The 19,339-nt window shown below is 33.3% G+C and overlaps 1 protein-coding gene across 1 annotated transcript; it reads left to right on the top strand.

The window, feature by feature from the left end:
- The first annotated feature begins 4,619 nt into the window (after positions 1-4,619).
- Positions 4,620-18,118, top strand: LOC113854103 (probable disease resistance protein At1g61300). Its single transcript, XM_027484959.1, has 8 exons — positions 4,620-6,124; positions 6,448-7,450; positions 14,228-14,498; positions 14,740-14,746; positions 16,052-16,170; positions 16,327-16,607; positions 17,235-17,334; positions 17,725-18,118. Exons 1-8 carry the CDS (start codon positions 4,620-4,622, stop codon positions 18,057-18,059), a joined length of 3,621 nt encoding a protein of 1,206 aa, XP_027340760.1. The 3' UTR covers positions 18,060-18,118.
- Positions 18,119-19,339: the final 1,221 nt, after the last annotated feature.

The following is a 19,339-nucleotide window of genomic DNA, read 5'->3' as shown; positions in this document are numbered from 1 at the left end:
CCATGTATTAAAAAATAGTAACACAATTTACTTTTTTATTTTTTTTTAAAAGACTTAAAATAATAACAAAAGACTTTATTTTCTCAAGGAAAAAAATGGGATGCTACAATTTTATGGGTTAATTATGTTAACAAAAATAACTTAAAATTAATTGATTTTGCAGGGAAAGAAGGTGTATGTGGTTCAACATAGAAGAGAAGTGTTGAGATGCATGGAGAGATGAAGGAACGTGCATAATTAAGCCGGAAGAAATAACATGATACAAGCACTTTGACAAAATAAATCTTGTTGATATTTTTCTTGAATATAAGTGCATAATTCAAATTTCAATGTAAGTGTATTTCTTGGACTCATTTTCCTAATTTTCTAAGGTCTTGCTTGTCATTTCAGCTTCTAATTCTTCACCATCTTCTCATACAAACTTCTATTGATTATTGGTTAATTTTAAATATTTAAAATTAGTAAATTTTTATTAAAAAATAATTGTTACATTTTTATAGTTTTAATATAATAAATTTTCTTGTCATAAAAATGTTATTACTTTTAATTGCAAAAAATCAACCATAAAATCTGATATTAAGGTTTTCTTTTTCTTTTCATTATTTTTAGTTTGTGGTTATTTTCCTCAATTGTAGTTTTTACATGCATGTGACCGGTGCCTATTTGTTTGATGTAGCTGATTATTTTTTGGTTCTCAGTTGAATAGTAACTGAGAGCATATACAAGATATAGCTGATAACTTCGATTTGATTAAAATAATGTGATTACGTACTTAGAAAATATTCAGCTTAATTTTTCAGCTTGCAATTTTTCTCATGGTAAGTGTAATACAATTTCTATTATATAATTATTTTATCTTTTCCTTGATTTTTCTTCTGCTGAGAGGAGTCGATATTATTATATGTTTTACCTTTTATTATTTTTCTAAATTAACTCTTAATATTTTTAATCCTTAAATCCACATTATTGTTTATACTATAACAAATATTAAAATTTTAACTATAGTTCCCAGATGATCATTAAATATCAATACATAAGCTATTTCCAAATTGATATTAAGACAAAAATATTTTTCTGAAGAACAATCTGTGCAATTTTGTTATTTTGTTTTGAATGTTTTCATTTGCAAAATGCTAAGGAATACGAATTTGTTTTAAAAAATATTTTCCAGTACTATTATCCCCTTATTTCCACAAAATCTACTGCTTTTTATCTATTATTCATTCAAGAATATGTGAGTACTTTTTTATAGAAGGGTCGACCATATAATGTTTTCATTTTGATACCAACTAATTGTTTTCACTACACTTTACTTGCTTTACATTTTGAAAGCATTTGGTATTCATTAATTTTGTATGTACTTAAAAGCTTAACAAGTTACATTTCAGTATAATATAACACCCTCATTTTTGTAATTTATTATTATTGCAATTAATGTTAGTTATTTGTGCATGTTATTTGAAATTAGAAGTGTTTAATTGATGTGAACTATAGGATATCTCGCTGTAGCGAGAATGAGGCGGTGAAAATGAAACATTCTGGAGCTCTCTCGCTGTAGCTAAAATGACAGACAACCAAGGAAGAAAACTTCTAGTTTTTTCGCTGTAGCCAGAAAGTCGCGAGTTTGAAAAATATTTAAAGAACTCTCGCCTTAAAATCTTCATTTTCAATCAAATCACATATCCCTCTCCATGCTCTTCGTTCTCTCCCTCTCCTTTCTTAGAGAAAACCTCCAATAACTCTGGATCTCTTTCAGATTTGAGCTCAAACATCCGTTCTTCTCGGATCTAAGTAAGTTTCTCGGAGCTCAAATCTCTATTTTATCCCTTTTCTTTGGTTCTCTCCTTATGTTAAAATCTCTACCTCGAAATACTTAGGAAACCTTATCTTTCGGAAGATCTCTCCGTGGATATTGTGGAATCTTTCCCTAGATCACTCAGAGAACTAGTTGGGAGGAACCGTTACCAGGTAAGGGGAGTATTTCCGAGCTTTATGTTTGTATATACGTATTTAATGACCCTAGGAGGATGTGAATAACCTATTTTAGTAAAAACTTATGATTTTATGGTGAAAGGATATTTTGGGTAAAAGAAAGACTTTGAGTTCTTTAAAAGAAATGAAATCGAATTCTTAGAGAATGTATATGGATTAAGTAATAGAAGATATACAACAATGAACTCTAGGTTAGGAGACTACCTTGAGAGATGGTACGAGTTGGGTTGAGTCTGAAGGTATCCGACCTTCGGCGCATTGTATTGCATGTATGGTGTGACATTGTGTGGTAGTCTCTATGATAAGTTTGATGTATTGTATTGATTGCGTGATATGACTTTGTATGACCACTTTATATGTTGAACTGGTATGATGCAATAAGTGTAGGTATAAAGTGATGACTGAAATGTATGCAATATAAGTAGAATTATAGAAATGAATAAAGTATTGAATGAAAGTGAAAGCATGTGATGTATGAATGAGAAATGAGAATATGATTGAGAAAGAATATGAGGCGTGATTATAATGCATGAGTCCACGCAACTTGAAACGGAGTGATTATGATATAAATTATAGCACATTGAAAGAGTGTGTTATCATATATATTGTAATCCATGAATTTATATAAATTGTGACTCATGAATCATAACATGTTGATTGATATAAAGAATGTGAAATGAGAAATGTTGAGAATGAGAAAGAGAATGAGTATAGATAGTTCAACGATACACTGAGGGTATAGAGTTAAGGAGAAAATTTCAGAAATATTGGGAAAATGAGGATGGTGAATGTTAACAATGAAAAGGGTGCACAATAAATTATTAAAAATAAACATTCACAGGCCACACCTTCATCTCCCGACGAAGCTCCTGACTATACCTTTGCTAAAAGAGGTCGGGGCGGTACACGTGTATCCGTGATGTTGCGGCCAACCGGCAGCTATCTATACTAGAAGTCCTCAAGGGATCCAGGGACAATTATGATGAAAAGTGTTATAGATGGGATATGATATAGAATATGTATGATTATTATATATATATATCGTAGCAGATCAGTTTATGTTGTTATGATACGTGTGTTGTAGTACATCGCGGGTGTCACTAAAACATATGTATTGTGACATATGAATTGAAATGATATGACACATGTATAATAACATATAGTTCAACATAGAAATGCATGTATGATGAATGAATTGTGGTATGTGCCTTGATGGATAATTGTATGTATTTGGATGTGATGAATGTAAATATGGACTATACCCTGTTAATAATGAATTATAATAGAATATTAGGTTATAACTCTAATTACCGATAATTAATTTATATTAAAAGGAACTTAGTGGGGCGGGAAGTACTCACCCTTACTGATTATTTTCAGGTAATGAAAGAGAAGAAACAGAAATGATTAATTCATTCTAGGATCATACTCGGCAGGGATTGTAGGAAAAAAATTGCTCAGATAAATTTGATTTAATATAATAAAATCACCTATGTATTTTATTTATTGACAGTGAAAATCTTCTAAGGAGAAATATTGTAAATTCGTAAAGTTTATTAATTCATATTTTCATATTGTACCATTTATTCCAAATATACAAGTTTTTATCAATTTTTCCCTAATCATGTTTTAACAATATAAGTTATAAATGCAAATTATTTATATATTAAAAGAAGGATGTTACAAAATGGTATCAGAGCAGTTCGTCCTAATAAGCCTGGGGTATGGGACTAGTTCGCTCATGTTATGTGTTATTTGTAATGAAATGTAGTAAAGTAAGAATGAAATAGGATTGTTGTTAGTGTGACCTGTTTGGTACTCCAGATGGGGATTTCTGTGAAGTTTTTGATTTGAATGTGTATATGTATACATATGTGAACAATAGGCTTGCTAACATATGTTTGATGTGTTCATTTAGATTAAAAATGATGAGTAGAGATAGATGAGTTGAAGTTACCGCTACGACTCCGACAAATGTAGCTCAAGTGTTAGAACCCTTAGTGTTTGATAGAATACAGAAGTAGTTAAAAGTCACGGAATACCAACGTTTATGAAGTATTGTCCTCCAAAGTTTAACCCTTAGTGTTTGATCATAATCCAAAGTTTGATCAGAATGCAAATTATTTATATATTAAAAGAAGGATATTACATAATATACTTGGAAAATATTCAACCTCCCAATATTGTTTTTGACATATCAAACGTTTTGCATTCAATTACAGACATAATCCTAAACATCATTGTATATGTCGTAAATATAAATGTTTAAAAACTAAACTAATTTCTTATAAAATCTGAACACATGTAAATTAAAATATATTATTAATCCGCCAATTGTATTGAAGATAGGATTTTAACTTACAGAATTATATACGTCCATCAATGTTAAAAGATAGATAATTGTTCTTATTTAAAAATTCTTAAAACATAAAACACTTAATTCATAAAAGTTACATCTTATAGAATTAATTTAGATAAAAGATGATGCTTTTTATGCATAATTTTAACTAAAAATTTGTAAAAATTGATTATAAAAGTATTTAAATTAATTAAATTTGATTAATACAAAAAAATGTATAAAATTAAATCTAACAACTATTAACTTTCCTCTATTGAATTTGATTCAGATGGCGAACATAGTAGCTGATTTGGGAAAGTCAATTTTGGAAAAATTAATGAATAATGCAATAGCCGAATCACGTTACATATGCTGCTTCTCATGCATTGTTAAAGACTTTGAAGATGAAAAGGAAGTTCTGAAAGCAACGAGAATGACTGTGGATGAATACACCAAAGTGGAGAAAAGAAAAGGAAACAATATTCGAGCAGATGTGACTTTTTGGCAAGAGAGAGCTGAAGAACTCATTCATGAGGACACTCAAATGAAAAAGACGTGTTTTTTTGGATGGTGTCCAAATTGCAAATGGAGATATAGTAAGGGAAAGCAATTGGCAAACAAGAAGAAAGAGATTGAAAGACTCTTAGAAAGTAAATTTGATAATGGCAATGTTGGAATTTCCCTTAATCTTCCAGGTGTTGAGTATCATTCTTCTCAAGATTACGTTTCTTTTGAAAGTAGAAAGTTGACAATCAAAGAACTTTCGGATGCATTGATAGATGACAGCAACTTTATAATTGGATTCCAAGGGATGGGGGGCACAGGTAAAACTACTCTGGCAAAAGAAGTGGGTAAGGAACTTGTGCAACTCACACAATTTGATCATGTCATTGATACTACAGTGTCATATACTCTTGATATAAGAAAGATTCAAGATGATATTGCTGCACCCTTAGGAGTGGATTTCAAGGATAAAAATAATTCAGAGAGACTCAAGCTTCTTTGGAGTAGATTAACTGATGGAGAGAAAATTCTTCTGATATTAGATGATGTGTGGAATCCTATCAATTTTGAAGAAATTGGGATTCCAAAGAAAGACAATCACAAGGGTTGCAGAATCCTTCTAACCACACGTGAAATGCGGGTTTGCCAATCAATGGGATGCGAAAAGATAATTCAACTGGGGGTTTTATCTAAGGAAGATGCATGGACCTTGTTCAAGAAGCATGCTAATATAAGCGATAGTTCCTCTAAACGTTTGTTGGATAAAGGGCGTGATATTACCAAAGAATGCAAGGGGTTACCGGTTGCAATAGCAGCCATTGCTAGCAGTTTAAGAGGTAAAGAAAGTTGGGAAGTGTGGAAATCAACATTAAAATCCTTGCAGAAGTCTGTGTCTAAGCACGATGTTGATGAAAATTTGGTTGATAAATGTTTGAGGCGTAGCTATCATAATTTGAAGGATGAAGGAGCCAAGAAACTGTTCCCTTTATGTTCTCTGTTTCCAGAGGATGAAGAACTTTCTGATGAAATTTTAACAAGATTTTGCAGAGGAGTGCGCCTTTTTGGGGAAATGGATATCAAATACGATGAACCTCGAGATCAAGTAGTTACTGCCAAAAATAAACTTGTAAATTCTTGTTTATTGGTAAAAGCTGGGAAACAAAGTGTTAAGATGCATGACTTGGTTCGTGATGTGGCCTTACGGATAGCTAATGAGGAAATTCAAGCAGTGAATTTGTCTGACAAAAATCAGAAGTCATTGCTTGAAAGGGGGGAAAATATTAAATATTTGTTATGCCAAGGGAAGATGAAGATGAAGATGAAGAAGTCCCAAATTCATTCTTTGAAAACATGACCAAGCTTCGAGTTTTGCATTTGTCATTCAAGACACGGACTTATGTTTCTCAATCATTAAGAAGGTCATTCCTATCATTGAGATGTATTAGATCTCTAATCCTTGAAAAGTTAAGCTTACTACGAGACTTCTATTTTCTGAAATGGCTACCATATCTTGAGACTCTTGATTTGGTTTCATGTGAGATGGATGAATTCCCACGTGAAATTGAAAGACTGTTTTACTTAAGAGTGTTGTGTTTAAGTAATTGTTATGTTAGAGAATTTAATTCAATTGAAGTGATTGAAAGGTGCACTTTACTTGAAGAATTGTACATTGTTGGTACGAAAGTCAGGTTTGATCTTTCGCGTTTGCATGGAAAAATAACCTTTCCTCCATTAGAAAGGTACGTTATCAGTGACTACCTTAGAACGGTGGATGAATCGTTGTCAAGATGTGTGGCCTTACCGAATATTGATGCTATTTTCTCAGAAGTGACATTCAAGCATTTGGTGCAAACATCCGAACTTCTTCATCTGGTACGAATTAAAGGGGCATGGAGAAATCTCATACCTGATATTGTTCCCATAGATAGAGGTATGAATGACCTATTTCAGCTTGTTTTAACGGGGAGTCCACAATTGCGGTGTCTCATTGACACTACACATATTGATTCTCATAGACAAAGTTTCTTCTCCAAGTTGATTGAGCTAAAACTTCATCGCATGGAAAATTTCGAAAAACTATGCAATGGTCCCTTTCCCTCTGACTTTCTAAACAATTTACAGAGCCTAAATTTCCGTGAGTGTATAAACTTGAGAAGCATATTGTTTAAGAGCAAGCTAAACCTCTGCTATCTTAAGACCACTAAATTGTCCTATTGCCGAAAATTGGTATCCCTATTTCAATTGTCAACTTGTCAAAGCCTCTTGCTTTTGGAGGAACTGTCCATAGAAGATAGTGAGCAACTAACAAACATAATAGCAGCATATGAAAGAATAAGGGAGGAATTGAAGGAAGAAATTGTTAGTGGTGAGAATGATAACAAGAGTTGTGTCTCCATGTTTCCAAAACTGAAAACTCTATATATTAGCAAGTGCCCCCATTTGGAATATATACTTCCAAGTCCAACTCTTTCTCCTCAAGTTGTTCCATTGCTAGAAACTATCAGAACACATGATTGTGGTGAGCTGAAATACATATTTCATGAACACCAACATGAACATGCAAGTCAGGATCTGCATCAAGAGGCAAAGGATATCATACTTGGCTCACTGAAAGAGGTGGAGTTCTCTTGCTTACCAAATTTCATTGATATTATTCCAAAATGTTGTTGTTCCATTTGTTCGTTAGCGACAGGGTCATCTTCTAAAAAAGATTCCATGGAAAAGATGTTAAAATTTTCTTTAATCCATTATGTAATTTCTATTATGTAATGACTATTATGAAATTACCTTTCTCTTTGAGATCTTGAATTACGTTGCTCTCACAATACAATATATGGTTCTCATACAATTAAGGATTCAGATAGCACTAACCTGAATCCATTGTTCCTTGATGTTACCTCTCTCTTGATGTCGTTGATTTTTTGGTATTTTTCCCAACTCTTCCTTCTTCTTTCAGCTCCTTGGATGGTTGAGAGAAAGTTCCTTTATGCATTTACCGTGAACTGACTCAGAAATCGTGAAAGTGAGAAATAAGGAATGTCGTAACCCTTATTTGGTAACCGCTCTCTAATTTATATGAAGGGGGAGGGGAGAGTTTCCTTATAATTGTATTTACAATTATACCCTCAATGACTTTATATTTTATATTTAACCACCATCACATTAAATCATTAATAAGAGTTATGCTATAAGTTACATAGGCCACTATAACAAGATTATTAAAATAATCTAACAATCTCCCACTTGGCCTATGTGACGACTTGAAGATTCAATGAACTGTAAGTGTGCATATCATTGATAATATCAAGTCATCATCTTTTAATGATTTAAGTTGATCGGATCATGACGGTCACAAGTCATTTGACGACATGATTCCTTTCAAGTATCACAGAACCAACTCAAATCAAAATAGCTTTAATCAGTCATACTACAGACTGTAACTCTGATGTATTTTTAATACTCAACTTGTTATCAAACTCAAACCATACATGTACATTAACACAATTTAGATAACAAGTAAACAAGCAGAAACAATACTTTTATTGAATTCTCAAAATGTCTACAATAATATGAGCAAAACAATCTATACACATATATGTGAATCACACAATCATGCTAACAAGGACTTGTCTATAATGCCCATTCAACCAATATGGCCAGAAAATGTTTTAGGGAGCAATCCCTTAGTTAGCGGATCCGCTATCATTAAATCAGTACCAATATACTCAATAGACACTTTCTGTTTCCGCACTTCTTCTTTCACTGATAAGTATTTTAAGTCCATATACTTTGCTCCCTTTGAATACTTATCATTCTTAGAGAAAAAGACGACTGCGAAATTATCACAATACATACTCAGTGGCTTTTCTACATTATCAACAATACCAAGTCCTAAGACAAAGTTCCGCAGCCACAAAGCATGAATAGTAGCCTCAAAGCATGCCACAAATTCCACTTCCATGGTAGACGTAGCAATAATGGACTCCTTTCCGCTCTTTCATAAAATCGCACAGCTAACAAGAAGATGTAACCAAAGGTCGATTTCCTTGAGTCTACACATCCATCATAATCTGAATCCGAGTAGCCAACCACTTCCAATTGACTAGATCTTCTATAAGTAAGCATGTAGTCCTCGGTGCCTTGTAAATACCTAAGGACTTTCTTTGCAGCCTTCCAGTGGTCCATTCTGGGATTACTTTGATATCGGCCTAACACTTCAACAACAAAACTGATATCAGGCCGAGTGCATATCTGAGCATACATTAAACTCCCGACCACTGATGCATAGGGAATAGATTCCATTGCTTTATGCTCCAACTCATTCTTGGAACATTGCATTTCACTAAACTTGTCTCCCTTTTGAATTGGAACTACCCCTGATGAGCACTTTTCCATTTTGAATCTCTCTAATACTTTGTTGATGTAGCCTTTCTGAGACAATCTCAGTAATCCTTGTGATCTATTATGGAATATTTCTATTCCAATCACATAGGAAGCCTCACCATATCTTTCATCTCAAAGTTCTTAAAGAGAAATTCCTTTACATCATGCAACAGCCCAACATCATTAGTAGCAAGAAGAATGTCATCAACATACAAGACTAAAATGATGAACTTACTCCCACTGACCTTCATATAGATACATCGGTCAACAGTGTTCTATAAAACCATATGACGTGATGGTATTATTGAACTTAAGATACCATTATCTGGAAGCCTGTTTTAACCCATATATTGATCTCTTTAACTTACACACCGTACTTTCTTTACCTGCAGTCAAGAAGCCATCTGACTGATCCATATACACTTCCTCTTCCAAGTTACCATTCAGAAAGGCGGTCTTTACATCCATTTGGTAGAGCTCTAAGTCATAATAAGCCACCAAAGCCATAACAATTCTTAAAGAGTCCTTTTTTGAAACTGGAGAAAATGTCTCTTTATAGTCTATGCCATCCTTTTGAGTGTATTCTTTAGCAACAAGTCTAGTCTTGTATCTCTTAACGTTGCCTTTTGAGTCATGTTTGGTCTTAAAGACCCACTTGCAGCCGACTTATTTTGAACCTTCAGGCAACTCGACTATATCTCATACCTTGTTGTCACTCATTGATTTTAACTCTTCTTTCATGGCATTCAACCACTTTTCAGAATTGTAACATTCCATGGCTTGCTTAAATGAGACTGGATCCTCATCAATACTCAAGTCACATTCATGCTCAAGTGACTAAACTACATAGTCATTCGAAATAGCCGGTCTTTTCTGCCTTACAGACCTCCTTAATGCTATATCTTGTAGTTCACCTTCCTCTTGCTCATTTGTGACTTGCGCATTTTCAGCTGGTTCATCCTCTATATGTTGTTCTTGTGGGTTTAGAACATTAATTTGTTGTCTCCTTATGTTGTGTGACCATGATACAACAAGAGGAACAACAACTGGAGAAGAGACACCAACTACAGGAGTTTCCGCACGTATCTCTTTAATTTCCACATTTCGTATTTCACCACTCCCACTAAACTGACCATTTTCAATGAACCTTGCATTTTTAGACTCAACTATTCTCATACTATGGTTAGGACAATAGAATTTGTACCCTTTTGATTTTTCAGGATAGCTGATGAAATAACCACTTATGGTTCTAGCATCAAGCTTCTTTTCATGTGAATTATACACTCTTACTTCTGTTGGACAACTCCAGACATGAAGATGTCTTAAACTGAGTTTCTTTCCTGTCCATAGTTCATAAGGAGTCTTTGGAACTGCCTTACTAGGAACTCTATTAAGTAGATACGCAACAGTCTTTAATGCGTACATCCACAAAGACATAGGTACAGAACTGTAACTCAACATACTCCTAACCATTTCCATGATAGTACGATTCTGCCTTTTAGCCACACCATTTTGTTGTGGTGTACCAGGCATAGTATACTGTGCACATATGCCTCGACTTTCCAGAAGTTTCGCAAATGGACCTGGACATTGTCCACTTTCATTAGATTTTTCATAATATTCACCACCTATATATGATCTCACAACCTTTACCTTTCTATCCAATTGCCTTTCCACCTTATCAATGAACACCTATAAGACATCAACTGATTGAGACTTTTCATGCAACATATATAGATAACAACAACGTGAGTAGTCATCAATGAAGGTAATGAAATATCTTTCACCACCCCAAAACGGGATGTTAAACGGACCATAAATATCAGTGTGTATCAACTCTAAGAGTTGACTGCTTCTTGTGGCTGGATTCTTTGATGTGTGTTTAGTTTGTTTTCCTTTAATACAATCCACACATACATCCTAGTCAACAAAATCCAATTGAGGTAAAATTTCACTTTTCATTAACCTCATTATCCTTTCTTTGGATATGTGACCTAACCTTTGATGCCACAAAAAAGCAGAACATTCATTACAAACATTCAAATTTCTACTAATAGCACTCTCAGCATGAAACAGAGATTCACCACCAGGTATTTTAGGTACCTCAATAAGATTTGATTCAAAGCATACTTAAACATAATATATACCTTTCCTTTCGAACCAAAACTTTCTCTTCAGACAATCTTTCTTGAAGTGATCAGTCTTCTTGCAGAAGAAGCACCTCTGGCCCTTCTGGATTCGGCCTTCACAAACCTTTAATAAGGCCTTATCCTTCTTGTCCTTGTTGTCCTTCTTACCTGGCTTAGCCTTGCTACTATTAGCCCCTTCATGAAATGTGAGATGGACGGAGTGTTCTTTTACCTTCTTCAGCCTCCCTTCCTTCTGAACTAGCATGGCCTTAATTTCTTGTATGTTCCATTTATCCTTAATGGTGTTGTAATTCACCTGGAACTAACCAAACTCAGGAGGGAGTGAGTTTAAAATAAACTGTACTAGAAAGAATTCCTTTACCTCCATGCCTATTGATTTCAACTTTGCCACTTGATTGATCATGTCAGTCACATGGTCATGAATGAGCCGTGACCAATCAAACTTCTTAATAGTTAGCTCAGTCAACAGGTGCCTGTAATGGACTTGTCAGTAATGTCCGATTGTACATACTCTTTTACTTTTGCTATAAATTCCCTAGCATTTTCAGTCTTTGGCATTGATAGTTTCACATTTTCAGCCATAGTCATCTTCAGCAAGCTCAAGCTCAGCCTATTCGACCTTTCCCAAGCCTCACGAAGAGTTCTTTCCTCTTCAGTACTGGTCTCTATGATGGCTGCAGGCTCTTGTTCCATAATGATTGCTAGGTCTAAGTCCATATCACCTAACTGGAATTGAACTTGTTCAGCCCAATCATCATAATTAAGCCCATTGAACTTGACTACGCCATTGCTCATGCCATACGCATTCATAGAGACTGAAATATTTAACACATGCTTAAACATTTATGCTTTGAATAAACTTAATGGATTCGGATAGTCAACTTTCATCAATTATGCATCCAAGTTTACCTTTGGGTAACACCTAAATACACAATTTATCTATAATGATGCTAATAAACAACTTTAATTGAAAACTAGTCACTCAAACCAATATGCAAGTCATCTTTGGATATTCAAACATATTATGAAGTGCTTATATGTCTCCTTAATGTCATTAATCATATGCAATGATCCACCTTTAGACGATCTCCTAGCATTATAATTAATAAGCTAAATTGTTCACTCTTTGTTTCCATATAGCATCAAACAATTTTGAACAATTTATAACACATAATTAAATGCTTAAATAACTTTTAAAGCTAGGCCACTCTGGTAACTAACAAGCTACCCTTAAAATTAAGCACTAAATTATGAAGTTCTCATTATGATAATGTAATTTAGAATTAATTAACTTGAGAATTTAATCACTTTGGTGAGTAAAATTCACTTTGATGTAATTCTAAAATTATCTATATATTTTATGAATTATATTCTCTATTCTGCAGTAAAATTCCTATGCACGGCCGTGCTTTTACTTAATGCATGGTCGTGCTTCAATGAAGCAAGGCCATACTCATTTCTGATGCATGCCCTTGCTTCCTGAAACATGGCCGTGCTTCCTGATGCATGGCCGTGCTTATAATTGATGCACGACCGTGCTTACAATATGGAAGGCCATGCTTTGTGGAAACATGGTCGTGCTTGCTCCTGATGCGTGGCCCTGCTCCCTGATGCATGGCCCTGCTCACTGATACATGGCCCTGCTCATATTACAGATTCAAAATCCAATGTTTCTAACTTCCAAAACCTTAGGGTTTTCAATTATTGAATCCAAAGCAATTATTCAACATCAAAATAATGTCAATCCATCATATAAAATACCTAGGGTTCATGTAATTTGGGAAAAACTTTAATGGAGAACCAATCTCTTATGGAGAATAAACAAAATTCACAACCTAGGCTCTGATACCAACTGTTATAATTTTCTTTAATCTATTATGTAATTTCTATTATATAATGACTATTATGAAATTACCTTTCCCTTTGAGATCTTGAATTACGTTGCTCTCACAATACAATATATGGTTCTCATACAATTAAGGGTTCAGAGAGCACTAACCTGAATCCATTGTTCCTTGATGTTACCTCTCTCTTGATGTCGTTGATTCCTTGGTATTTTTTCCAACTCTTCCTTCTTCTTTCAGCTCCTCTCGGATGGTTGAGAAAAAGTTCCTTTATGCGTTTACCGTGAGCTCACTCAGAAACTGTGAAAGTGAGAAATAGGGAATGCCGTAACCCTCATTTGGTAACCTCTCTTTAATTTATATGAAGGGAGAGGGGAGGGTTTCCTTATAAGTGTATTTACAATTATACCCTCAATGACTCTATATTTTATATTTAACCACCATCACATTAAATCATTAATTAGAGTCATGCTATAAGTTACATAGGCCACTATAACAAGATTATTAAAATAATCTAACAAAAGATACAATCAAATCCCAACAAATGCAAAATTTCTCCTTGGATCCATATGTGTTATCCTAACAAATATAGAGGCAAAGTCACGAGTACCAAAAGTATTGAAAATTCATTGGTTTCCAATGAATCATTGCAAGATAGCTTAATCTCATCGGTAACCCTCTCACCTCTCTCTGTTATCTTATATTTAGTCTATATGCATATTAAACATTCCACTTTAAAAATTACCTTTAATACACTAGCATGTCACAAGTTACTAAAAAGTAATTAGAATATAGTTGTACTGTATATCTTTCAGTAAATATTAGAACTAGAAGTTGACAACCAAATTCCAAGAGCTCAACAGTTTTGGAGCATTAAATTATGGATTTTTATCAACGTAAGCCTAACTCTAGCATTTGAATAAGAAGTTTTACATACATTCCCGTTCCTTATGTTTCATGCAAAGAGATATTGTTAGATTAAATTTAAGAACCCTTTTTGTGGTATTACATTGTAGGTGTCAAACATTGACTATCTTCATCTTTGGCAACGTGCTCAGTGTCTTTCGAAACAACCACATATCCTGCGCAACATTAAAGAACTTGAGCTACAAAATTTTTCAAAGACAAAATCTGTATTTATCTTATCTATTGCCCCAATGATGTTGGAAAAATTGAGAATTCAGGACCGTGACGAATTACAGCACATAATAATAGACACCAGAGATGACCTTGTTGACAATAATTTGAGTTATGTCTTCCCAAAATTGAAAAAGATCTCTGTGAAAGGTTGTGAGCAATTGAAATATATATTCGGATGTTGGTTGGATGATCATCAAAATCATTACAAGATAAACCTTCATCTTATGGTCTTGGAAAGTCTCTGCTTAAATGATCTGCCAAATTTTATCGGAATTTGCTCGAAAAACTAAAGCACATCATTGCCACATTTGATTGAGTTTGTACTCAATGGATGTTCCCAGTTTGGCATTAAATCTATTGGCGATTTCATCCTTTCTGTGAATAACAGATGCAAGGTACCCTTTTTTCCCTATACCTTCACTGTTCGTTGACTTGATCATTGATTTTAATCCAATTATTATTAGGTTAAAGATTCAGTTTTTTTTCTTTAATAAATACTAACATTGTAAAATCATTAGATTCATCTAACTGATATGATCACCTAATAAGAAACAGTTTGTTGATGTAACATTATAATTATATTATATAACTAGCTAAAAACTTATACATTAGAACTTATGGCTGAAATATATTCAATGAAACTTAGATGAGGAGATAAAACTAACTAAAGTATATTCAATGACTAGAAAATATATTTAGTATTATAAATATAATATTAAACTTAGATGAGGAGATAAAACTCATTTAAAAACTATAATTATAAATATAATTCATTTAAAAAGATAAAAATAAAAATAAGCTAAAATTATTGGCTTAATTGTTATTTCAACTACCTTTTCAAATGTTAACTTTTAAAAATTATATATATTTTTTTATTTTGTGATTACCAAACAATTCTACTAACTTATATTTAAAAAATCAAGTTATAAATTCCTAAATAAACTAAAAGCTCCCGTTATCAATCATAGCCAAAATTCAAAAAGAGATGTTATTGTAAAAATGTGGTTAGCACGGAAGTATTAGTGATATCCTTATTTTACCAGTCTTAATTCTAAAATGTTATTTTGAAAATATTAATGGAATTTTGTTTTTTATTTACGTGACTTTATTTATTTATTTATTGTAGGAGTTGAGTGAGACCTTGAAGCATGTTCTCTCTTTGAAATATTTATGGCTACAAGGCTCCAAAATTGAAAATATTTTTTGTTTTAATGAAATAATTGGGCAAGAAATAAATTTAGGGTGGGAAAACATTCGGTTGGAAGATCTGCCTCATATGACCTATCTTTTGATAGGTCCTAATAATTCTTTTATCCTCCAAAACCTGACAGAGTTACATGTTGTGCAATGTGAGAAATTAGAAGTAATCTTTACTCCTTCTATCTCAAGATGCTTACCACAGTTGCATATTATAATTATAAAATAATGTAAAGAATTAAAGCAGATCATTGAAGAGGATGCAGAAATTAGAAGTAATCTTTCCCCCAAAAGTTTCCCAAAGCTAGAAGGGATAGTGGTTGAAAAATGCAACAAATTAACATATCTCTTTCCTGTCTCCACTTCTGAAGAGCTTCCTTTGCTAACATTTCTGATAATAAAAGAAGCTTCTGAGCTAAAGGAAGTATTCAAATGTGAAAGTGATCAACAGTTGAGATTCCACAGCTAAGACTTTCAGTTTTTGTAAAACTACCAATCTTCAGCCAGCGGATTGAATTGAAGAATACAGATCTTTGGGTGCAGAGCTGTCCAAAACTCTCTTTGACTTCAACGATAGAGGCCAATCAGTTGAGGCTTAAAGTTGTATACTATGTTTATGGAGGTATACATTATATACATTTAAAAGCATTATGTCCTGGTTATACATAACTACACAAGTTTATCCGTTTAAACTTGAAAATGATGATTTACATATTTGCTTTTAATTCCTATAACTTATTCTTTAAAGGAGTTGTTAATCTTTAGTATTTTGTTTCAGAAAATCTGAGTAAATATTCCATTGAAATATTGCAATACATTGCTCGACATTTTGAAGACTTAATAACCCAAGATACTAGCAATGAAAATCAAACTATAGAAATCACTGAAGACATTGAAGTTGAGCCGGATGTCCAAGCACAAAGTGAGTTGGCTTCTTCAGAAGTCAATACGAATCAATCCATTGCAGAGATAGAGCATGAAATTGTTGAACAAGTTTCGAGTTTAAAGATATCATTGGCAACAACATCACCAAGTAAAAGGCATGAAGCACATTCAGATGTAAGCAAACTATTAAGGTATTCTTAGTATTGGAGAAAACTAATAGCTCAAGACTAATGCATCTGCACTCATTTAGGTGTTGTTGGATGAGCAATCAACAGGAGAACCAAGCTTGATGAACCAAAACCAGACCATTGGACTAACTGATACCACCTTTAAAATTTCCCAAGAAAATAATGTAACCATCTAACTGTGCATATAATGCGCTAAAACTTCAGAGAAAATGAATAGTACTTCAAATACCTCTTATTAGGAATATAATGCAACTTATTCACATTTTGTTGGTATACAGTGTCTTAAAGAAATAGAGGACCAAAGTAATCAAGAGGATTCTATATCATAGCAAACTACTACAACAACTTTATCCATCGATTCAGAAAAGGGGAAAACATCACCCAGACAATTGCTTTCTCCAATACAAGAGGCATTCCCCTGTTATCCTTTTTATCTCTATCAGCATAAGAATATAAATATGCTCCAAACCTAAATATATAGCTAAGCACTTTAAGTTATTACTAAATGATGCAACTGATGCAGGTTGTGACTTAATATTAATTCTTTAGTTTTTTATTCATTTCATTTTCTTTTCATTTCTTCCATATCATTTGTATATTTTAATCTGTGTAGGAAGATGATGGTGGCCAAATAACTACACCTTTTTCAGTTATCACTAGAGAGAATCCTACCACAAAAAATGTTCAAGAAATTACTGAGACTCATGCTCCAGGTGAGTATTCTTGCATCTATTTGGTTAAAGTATATTAATAATTGAAGCTCAAATAAAATTTTACCTACAAGAGCCTAAGGACAATTTTTTTTTCCTATTGGAAACTTAAATGTTATACCAGAGGGAACAAAGAAAACTAAGCAAAAGTTTCAAATTTGTAAAATAGACAAATTATCTTTACCTTTAAACGTAAAAATGATGCTTTACGAGATTGAAATTAGACTCTGTTATTTTTTCTTATGAGTTGTGATCTAAACGACTTATTAATCTATAATTTTTTATCACTAGAGTCTGAAATTGATTGGTTTAGCAAGTGCATGTTACGAGACATGATTCATTAATTTAAAGACTCTGGCACTGAATTTACCAATAATGAAAATGTATCTGTAGAAAACTATAACATTGGGCATGAAGTTCAAGCAACATCAGAGCATGAGTTAACTCCACCACAAGTTAATGGAAATCAATCTATTCAAGCAACTCAAACTGAATATATTCAAGAAGGAAGTGACTTTAAATCTAACATGTTCATCTCTGTGGAGACAAAAGCCAAACCTTCACAAAAGGCAGAGAAGGGTTTTGTGGAAGAAGTTACTGGTTTAGAGATTCCCTTGCCAAACATTTCACCAACAGATGCAGCAAATGCCAAGATAAGTCCTTTGGATAGTCTTCTACATAAAACCCATTCAGATGTAAGTGTACCATATAGTGTCTGTTTGATTTAAAGTTGAGTGTAAATGACTTTAATAAAATTGAGTTTACACTGTTGAATATGATACAGGTGCATGTTTAAATTAGTCTGAACGACAGATTTTTATTAGAATGTGCGCATTTTATTGGAAAGTTTAGAATTAATTTTATAATGATAAAACAAACACTTCCATAGTCTTCTTAGCACAAGAGGAAACTAATGGCTCATGACTATTGCTTTTGCATTCATTAATCTTTTCTTATTGGAAAAAAACTAAGGAGAAGAAAGGGACTGACAAGACTAATGCATTTTTTATAGTATAAATTTAGACTAATATTATTTTAAATTGTCTCTCCCTTTCCTTCCCACCAAAACAACTCCTAACCATATCCTAAGGCTCAAGACTAATGCTTTTGATCTCATTATAGGAGTTGCTGGATGAACAACCAACAGGAGAACATTGTCTGATGATAGAACAAAAACCAATTGGAGAAAATGATATAACTTCTAAAAGTTATCAAGGAAATAATGAAGTGCCACAACTTGACTATGTAAGTAATGCTAAAAAAACATCACAGTTAATGAAAAGTACAAATACTTTCTAGAAACACATTGTAACTTATTTACCATTTCTAATTTTGTTAATCAGCGTTTGAAAGAAACAGAGGACCAAAGTATTCAAGATGGTTCTATGTTTGAAAAAAATATAACAGCAACTCTATTGGCAGAGTCAAAAACAACGAACACATCCCTAGGACCATTGATTACTCCTTTACAAAAGGCATTCCCCCATTACTGTTTATTATATTGTTCAATATAGGAATGTAGGTATGCTCCGAACTTAAAATAGCTTTGTGATTGTGTGAAGGGTATTAAGAGAAATGTTGAAGAAGGAACTACATCAGTGAATTTCAAGTCAATAACAACATCAACGTATGAGATGAAAAATCTCATGTACGGTTCTGTAATAGAGATGGAATTGAGAAACAACCATCAACTAGAACCCCAAAAGAACCAGATTTCGTAAACAACATAGAGGAAGAATGAAAGGAATATCCTATCGAGGTAATAATATTTGCTTCGGAAGATATTGCTCTTCAGGCACTTGGAGCCCGCTTGGATCACGTCTAGGACAAATAGAAGCGGGACGGCGAGCAATGTCACGAAATGTCCGACGAGTGTGGACAAATATGGGTACGCATATTTCCAGACAAACCAGTTACAGTAAGACCCACCGAAACGCGTATGGGTTCGGGAAAAGGATCTCCCCGAATATTGGGTATCTGTCGTTAAACCTGGGAAAATACTTTATGA

Source organism: Abrus precatorius, unplaced genomic scaffold (genome assembly GCF_003935025.1).
Source record: "Abrus precatorius isolate BTA unplaced genomic scaffold, Abrus_2018 Scaffold11, whole genome shotgun sequence".
NCBI classification, from domain to species: Eukaryota; Viridiplantae; Streptophyta; class Magnoliopsida; order Fabales; family Fabaceae; genus Abrus; species Abrus precatorius.
This window is presented reverse-complemented; position numbering and strand designations above follow the sequence as displayed.

What these genes read in the sequence shown, in the direction of transcription:
- LOC113854103 (XM_027484959.1), top strand. Translation starts at nt 4,620, where the DNA reads ATGGCGAACATAGTAGCTGATTTGGGAAAGTCAATTTTGGAAAAATTA. An exon ending in TACTTGGCTCACTGAAAGAG is followed by an intron (nt 7,451 to 14,227) that starts GTGGAGTTCTCT and finishes ATTACATTGTAG; the next exon opens with GTGTCAAACATTGACTATCT. An exon ending in TGTATACTATGTTTATGGAG is followed by an intron (nt 16,171 to 16,326) that starts GTATACATTATA and finishes ATTTTGTTTCAG; the next exon opens with AAAATCTGAGTAAATATTCC.